Genomic DNA, 8,097 nt, shown 5'->3' on the forward strand with positions numbered 1-8,097 from the left:
CCCCCCCCACTTAGTTTAAACGCAGCTGTGTTGCAGTAGCAAACCTGCCTGCCAGAATGCTGGTCCCCAACCTATTAAGGTGCAAACCATCTCTCTTGTATAATTTATGCTTACTCCATCTCGTAACAGTAGCAGAAACCAGCCATCCAGCCAACTGAGCTAAACCTCTCCAAGCAGCAGCAGTAAGGTCATGCAGATCAATCACACTCAGCTTTAACTTCATGTCTTTTAGTCACATGGGGGCACTCTCTACCGTCTTCACTCAGAATGAACTCTTGACCCAGAGACATAATGGCTGTTGTTTGGTTTGTAAAGTTCTGCACTGATGTTTTAATCTGGATTTCTGATCTTTAATTGCACTGAAACACTGGCCATGCTTTTTGGCAGAGAACGATGTGCTCATCGGGGATTCATAAGCTGGAATCATGCAAAGGTTAAAGAAAAAACATTTTTGCGGTTACTTTGAAAGAAAATGGAGTGCCCGAGAGCTGGGGAAGTTCTTTGGATGAATTGGTTACAGACAGTGAAATGCCTGAGGCACATGCTGTCTCAGGCTAGCTGAACCAAGGAGAAACTATCATGGTCAATGTTATATTGAAAAGAGACGTGTATACTATGAGGCTGATCCCTCACAGAATTTAGTCCAATATTGTGAACCCAAGCTCACTTTTAACTTTGGATGGTGGGGGTGTGATAGAGTCATAGAGTCATAGAGATGTACAACATAGAAACAGACTCTTCGGTCCAACCCATCCATGCCGACCAGATATCCCAACCCAATCTAGTCCCACCTGCCAGCGCCCGGCCCATATCCCTCCAAACCCTTCCTATTCATATACCCATCCAAATGCCTTTTAAATATTGCAATTGTACCAGCCTCCACCACTTCCTCTGGCAGCTCATTCCATACAGTAATATTTTACTTTAATTTTAATTTTACTTTATTCACTCATTTATTCACAACATCCTTTCAACATCCTATTGAAAGGATGTTGTGAAACGTGAAAGGTTGCAGAAAAGATTTACAAGGATGTTCATTGGGGTTGGTTTTGAGCTGTACAGAGAGGCTGAATAGGCAGGGGCTTTTTTCCCTGGAGCATTGGCAGCTGAGGGTGGCACGGTGGCACAGTGGTTAGCACTGCTGCCTCACAACACCAGGGTCCTGGGTTCAGTTCCTGCCTGTCTGTGTGGAGTTTGTACATTCTCCCTCTGTCTGTGTGGGTTTCCTCCGGGTGCTCTGGTTTCCTCCCACAATCCAAAGATGTGCAGGCCAGGTAAATTGGCCATGCTAAATTGCCCATAGTGTTAGTCAGGGGTAAATATAGGGTAGGGGAACGGGTTTGGATGGGTTCCTCTTCGGAGGGGCGGTGTGGACTTGTTGGGCCGAAGGGCCTGTTTCCACACTGGAGAGAATCTAATCTAATTGATAATTTAAAATGGGCAGCACAGTGGTTAGCACTGCTGCTTCAGAGCGCCAGAGACCCGGGTTCAATTCCTGCCTCGGGCAACTGTCTGTGTGGAGTTTGCACATTCTCCCTGTGTCTGCGTGAATTTCCTCCCACAATCCAAAAAATGTGCAGGTTAGGTGAATTGGCCATGCTAAATTGTCCATAGTGTTAGGTGAAGGGGTGAATGTAGGAGAATGGGTCTGCATGGGTTATGCTTCGGCGGATCGGTTTGGACTTGTTAGGCCGAAGGGCCTGTTTCCGCACTGTAAATAATCTAATTATAGAGGTTTATAAAATCATGAGGGGCCTGGAGAGGGGGAATAACCAAAGTATTTTTTCCAGAGTAGGGGAATTCAAAACTAGAGGGCATAGATTTAAGGTGAGGGGGAAAGATTTAAAAGCGACTTGAGAGGCACCTTTTCACACAGGCAGGGGTACGTGTTTGGAATAAGTTGCCAGAGGACACAGTGAAGGCAGACACCATCTGGATTGGTGCACGAATAGGAAAGTTTCAGAGGGATATGGGACAAATGCAGGACAATGTGACGAGATCAGTTTAGGATACCTAGTCAGCATCGATGAGTTGAACCAAAGGGTCTGTTTCCACGCTGTATGGCTTTATGACACGGGACATGGGCATCACTGACTGGACCAGTATTTATTGCCCATCCCGAGTTGCCCTTAGTGGAGCTGAGTTGCCTTCTTGAACCTCTGCTGTCCATTTAGTGTAGGTGCATTCACAATGGTGTTCGGAAGGGAATTCCAGGATTTAGACCCAGCAGGGTAAGAACGGTGATATATTTCCAAATCAGGATGGTGAGTGTTTTGGAGGAGAATTTGCAGGGGGTAGTGATCCCGTGTATCTGCTGCCCACGGCCTCCTTGATGTTTGAAGTTGTAGGTTTTCAACGTGCAGTCGAAGGAGTCTTGATGAGTTGCTGCAGTGCATCATTCAGACGGTGCACAATGCTTTATAGCGTGGTCTCTTCCTAGCAAACCCTCCACTTTCCAAAGAAATATTTCCATGAAAGTGTTCCAGACTTGCATTACCTGTCCCTATCCTCTGCAAAGAATGGTCCCAATCAAATAACTGTGGGATCGGTCAATCTTTCACATTGTCTAAACAAAATCTATAAATGGGTTAACTTGCTCATTTTTCCCCTCGAGGCTGCGTCTTGTCGGGTCAGACAAGTTGGTGAACAGTTGGATTCACAAGTTGGCACAATATTTCTCTTGAGTCTTGTCAGGTCTTCCTGACTCCTCCTTGGATCTGTCAGCTTAATCTGTAACTCTGATTTCTTGCTGCTATTTTTAAAATCACTCTGCTCTTCCCTTTCCACCTCCAAGGACACAGTGCAGTTGATAGTAGGGGCTCTCAAGTCACCGTTTAGATTAGAGTGGTGCTGGAAAAGCACAGTCGGTCAGGCAGCATCCGAGGAGCAGGAAAATCGACGTTTCAGGCAAAATCCCTTCGTCCTGATGAAGGGCTTTTGCCCGAAATACCGATTTTCCTGCTCCTCAGATGCTGCCTGACCTGCTGTGCTTTTCCAGCACCACTCTAATCTAAACTCTGATTTCCAGCATCTGTGTCCTCACTTTTGCCTGCTCTCAAGTCACTGCACACCACGCTCTCATCTTCTCCAGTAAATGCTGCCAGACTATTCAACTTTGAGCAGCGTCACAGCCACACCCGGGTCTTCCCCTTGTCCAATCTCCTCATTCCACCCTGGCTCACATCCCATTTGCAGACTCTGTGACTCTATCATTTAACCAGCTTCCCCTACCCCCACTTCCACCCCCAGATAGCAACAGTTTGATGTCTTTGGTGGAATGGCCAACAATTGACACCCACTCACACCACCCTACGTGGCATCAACGCCCATGCTTTGGGCTGTTACATGACATGGAAGGTGTGGCATTAAGGTTGGCAAACCTCAAGGGCTGGCAGGAATTGTAGATTAATCCCCAGGTTTACTTCATGAACTAAATCATGGAGATTTTAACCCATGTCCCCAAAGCATTAGCCTGAGCCTCAGGTGGAGGGCACAGTGGCACCTTGGTCAGCACTGCTGCCTCCCAGCACCAGGGACCTGGGATCAATAGTCAATATGGGCACAATATTAAAATGATGTGTATGTTTTAATTTTTATTTTGGATGCCACTTTACTTTTTTTATCATCATTGAAATATTGATGAAGAGACATAAAAGCTGCCTGACTGACAGTCAAGGATTGCCTAAGCAGCTAACAGAGAATCTCCTCACTTTCCAAAAAGCTGGAGTGGGAGTGAAGATATGAAAGTCTTTACCTCAATGGGCGGCCCCGAGGCTGGGTCATTAACTATGTTCAAGGCCAAGATAAGGTCTTTGATCAGTTTGGGGAATCAAGGGTCATGGGGAAAAGGCCGAAAAGTGGATTATCAGATCAGCCATGGTCTCATTGATTGGTGGAGCAGACTCATTGGGCCGAATGGCCTACTTTCTGCTCCGACATCTTTTAGTCTTACGGGCATGTCAGGGAACCAATGGCAGAATGGCAGGGGTAGGGGAGGGCAGAGGTCATGTGATCAAAACTCCAGGAATATACCCGAGGAACGTTGCCAACTCCAGCACGACAGAAATGTCAGTTGTTGTTGAGTTTGGAGCATATCGCCCCTCATTCCACTGATGACGGTACCTGTTTTCACCCTGGTATTTGCAGGAGGCCCCTCCATTCTTCCATATAAAGCGGCTATTGTTATTGTATAATCGGTGTTTGGCAAAAGACCTTGGATATGGTATGATTCAGTAGATGGCTCCAGACTGACTGTCAGGACATCCCTTCCTAAAAGGAGAAAAAGACAAAGCAAAGGAGAATCAAAAAATACAACGTGTTATTTTTTTTTTCATTAATTCAGAGGTGTGGTCATCGCTGATAAGGCCAGTATTTATTTCCATCTTAAGAAGGACAAACTGACTAGTTTGGAGGGCCATTTCTTTATTGTTTGGCAGGGTGTGGACATCTTTGCAAAGGCCAGCATCTGTTACCCAGCCGTAATCACCATTGAACTGAGTAACTTGCTGGGCCATTTCAGAGGGCAGTTAAGGTCAACCATGTTACAGTGGGTCTGGAGTCACATGTAGACCAGTTTTCTTCAGTAAAGGACATTAGTGATTTTTTAAAAAATAGTATCCCTACTGTGTGGAAACAGGCCATTAGGCTCAATAAGTCCACATGGACCCTTCGAAGAATGGCCTACCCAAACCCATTCCTCTACCTTATTACTCGACATTTACCCCTGACTAATGCGCCTACCCTACACGTCCCTGAACACTATGGGCAATTTAGCACAGCCAATTCAACTATCCTGCACATCTTTGGATTATGGGAGGAAACCAGAGCACCTGGAGGAAACCCACACAGACACAGGGAGAATGTGCAAACTCCACACAGACAGTCGCCCGAGGCTGGAATCGAACCCAGGCCCCTGGCGCGGTGAGGCAGCAGTGCTAACCCCTGAGCCACTGGCACAATTGTCTGAAGAATCTGTGGGGTTCTCCTGACAATGAATGATCATTCAGCGATAACTAGTGTTCAGACAAGTTTTTAGTCTCAAATGAGTTGATAGAATTCAAATTCCACCAGCGGCTGTTAAGGGATTTTAACCCATATCCCCAAAGCATTAGCCTCACCGTGCCAGGGACCTGGGTTCGATTCTAGCCTCAGGTGACTGTGTGTTTAGAGTTTGCACATTCTCCCTGTGTGGATTTCCTCCCACAGTCCAAAGGCGTGCAGGTTAGGTGGACTGGCCATGTTAAATACAGGATTATGGGGATTGACTGGTAAGGTCTTCTAAGGGTTGGTGCAGACTTGATGGGCTGAAGAGCCTCCTTCTGCACTGTAGGGAATCTACAATCCAATCGTTACTAGTCCAGTGATATTACCACTAGTGGACCCCTTTCCATCTCTGGGAGGAGTTAAGAACCAATCACCGTTTTGGGTAGCAGAATTCCCTTCCCTGGAAGACGTCAGTGAACCAGGTGAGTTTTTAAATCTACAAAACCAGAAGTTTGGAAGACGAGTCAGACCAGAGTCAAAGCATTAACTGTGTTTCTCTCTCCTCAGATGCTGCCAGACTTGCTGAGGTTCTCCAGCATCTTCTGTCTTTATTTCAGTTCTCCAGCATCTGCTGTAATTTGCTTTTATGACAATCTGATAGGTCCACGGTCAACGTCGGTGATGTGAGCTCTTCATTTTCAGTGGAGGTAGAGCGGGAGAATGGGACCAGCTGGGTACAGGTCGGGAGCCAAACAGACACAATAGGCACCAATTCAGTGGTTTCAACTTCCTCATGGCACGGTTTGAAAACATGGCTTTTGAATTATCTGGAATACTCAGTCAGCAACATTGTCACTAAGCTACCGTGACCAACCAGCAGCTGTGCACAAAACAATGAAAAGCCAACTCAGACAACGTATGAAGAATTTAACAGACCAGTAGTAATTCAGCAGAGACAGTGACTGGACCTCAGCCCATGCCCTATGTTCAGGAACATTGAAATTAAAAAATCTGTTGGATTTCCTGCATCACATCCCCTGACTTGAAAACTCGTGACATGAAAGACAGTACTGTGCTCGATCATAAATCCCACTTTCAAGTAGCTTATTTAATGTTCACTCACACGAGGAAGAAAACAACTTGCAATTACATAGGGCCTGACACGCAAATCCAAGTCTGCACAGGAGGTACCATCAAGCAACGTTTGACACTCGAGTGAGGAGAGCTTGAGGAGGTCAGGCAACCAAAGCCTGATCGAAGAGGAATGTCTTAAAGCAGGAGTAAAGTAATGGTTCTGAAAGGGGTAATGTTAGAGCTTCATCTCGACCAAATCAGATGGGTGTCCCACGATATTGGGTTGGGGACAGAAGGCAGGACGTGTGAACAAGGAACAAGTGGAGGCCATTCAGCCCTCCCAGCCTGATGTGTCATTCAATACTATCATTGTTGATCTGATTTTAACCTCAACTCTACATTCCTGCATAATCTTTCAATCCCTTGGCCATGAAGAATCTACCTGCCTCTACCTTAAAAATATCTGAAAATTCCGCACTCTCTCTTGAGGAAGGGGATTGCAAAGACTCCTGACTCTCTGAGGTTTTAAACCCTCATCTCAGTTTTAAATGAGTGACTCCTTATTTTCAAAGTATGACCTGTAGCTCTAGAATATGTTAGGACCTCATAGGGTGATAACCACAGATCTCCCAATGGTCTTTGTACTGATGTTTAACTTACTAACTTTATTCGTACCCTCCAACCCTCCACTGCCCTCTTGAACTATCCTACCTGTCCATCTTGCTTCCCAACTATCCGCTCCACCCTCCTCTCCGACCTATCACCATCACCCACAACCTTCATCTACCTATCGCCTTCCTAGCTACCCTCCCCGCAGCCGCGCCCCCATTTATCTCTCAGCCCCCTTTGTCCCCCCACCACCAACATTCCTAATGAAGATCTTATGCCTGAAAGGTCAACTCTCCTGCTCCTCAGATGCTGCCTGATCGGCTATGTTTTTCCAGCACCATACTTTTTGACATTACTTTTACTCCTAGTTACTATCATTGAATCAACTACATCTTGCTTAAGACAAGAGCGTCTTATGAAGATTCAGCAGTGGCTGAGCTGCCATTGCTTTAAATAGCCATTGGCCCTTTGTCAGTCAAGGAAAGAGAATGGTGTCAGCAAATCACCCCAACCACAAGCTGTTAATGGTTGACGTCACCATTTGTACTATATGGGCAGAGAGGTTTAGGGAGGGAATACCATGCCCAGGGGCCTTCGAAGGTCCATCTGCCAATGGGGGGAGCAATGAAGGATGCTCAAGAGGTAACAGACTGGTAACACCCCTACACTTATAACCCAAATATCCAATCTTGTTCTGTGGAGACATGGGTTCAAGTCCCAACACGGCAGCTAACGGAATTTAAATTCAATTTATAAACAATATTGAACCACAAAGCTAGTCCCGGTGATAGTGACCAGGACACCATCGTTGATGGTTGTAAAGAACCCTACTGGCTCACTAACAGCCGTGAGGAAGGGAGAGCTGCCATCCTTACCCGGTCTGGCCTACACGTGGCTCCAGAACCATGTTAACGGGACTGGTTTTTAACTGACCTCTTGGTTGGTCAATGGCCACTCAGCTCAATGGGAATGAGGAATGGGCAACAATGGATGGTCTTGCCAGTGACCCCACACGTCCCATAAATGAAGTAAAAACAAACTGGTAAAATGCAGGAAATTGAGGGAAGTTAGAGAGATCCAGAGGAGGAGGCAGTGGGTGGTGAGGCCTCAGAGGGACTTGAAATCAAGACTGGGTAAAAACAATGACTGCAGGTGCTGGAAACCAGATTCTGGATTAGTGGTGCTGGAAGAGCACAGCAGTTCAGGCAGCATCCAAGGAGCAGTGAAATCGACGAATCGGGCAAAAGCCCTTCATCAGGAATAAAAACAGAGAGCCTGAAGCGTGGAGAGATAAGTTAGAGGAGGGTGGGGGTGGGGATAGAGTAGCATAGAGTACAATAGGTCAGTAGGGGAAGGAGATGAAGGTGATAGGTCAGGGAGGAGAGGGTGGAGTGGATAGGTGGAAAAGGAGCTGGGCAGGTCGGACAAGTC

The 8,097-nt window shown here is 46.5% G+C and overlaps 1 protein-coding gene across 1 annotated transcript in view; it reads right to left on the reverse strand.

Moving 5' to 3' along the window:
* Positions 1-8,097, reverse strand: part of LOC122559238 (collagen alpha-1(VII) chain-like) — a 135,765-nt gene that overhangs the window by 18,083 nt on the left and 109,585 nt on the right. The window contains exon 12 of the mRNA XM_043708619.1: positions 4,123-4,269. Coding sequence (XP_043564554.1) covers positions 4,123-4,269 — 147 coding nt within the window. The remainder of the gene's footprint in view (positions 1-4,122; positions 4,270-8,097) is intronic.

Source organism: Chiloscyllium plagiosum, chromosome 18 (assembly GCF_004010195.1).
Source record: "Chiloscyllium plagiosum isolate BGI_BamShark_2017 chromosome 18, ASM401019v2, whole genome shotgun sequence".
Classification (NCBI taxonomy): domain Eukaryota; kingdom Metazoa; phylum Chordata; class Chondrichthyes; order Orectolobiformes; family Hemiscylliidae; genus Chiloscyllium; species Chiloscyllium plagiosum.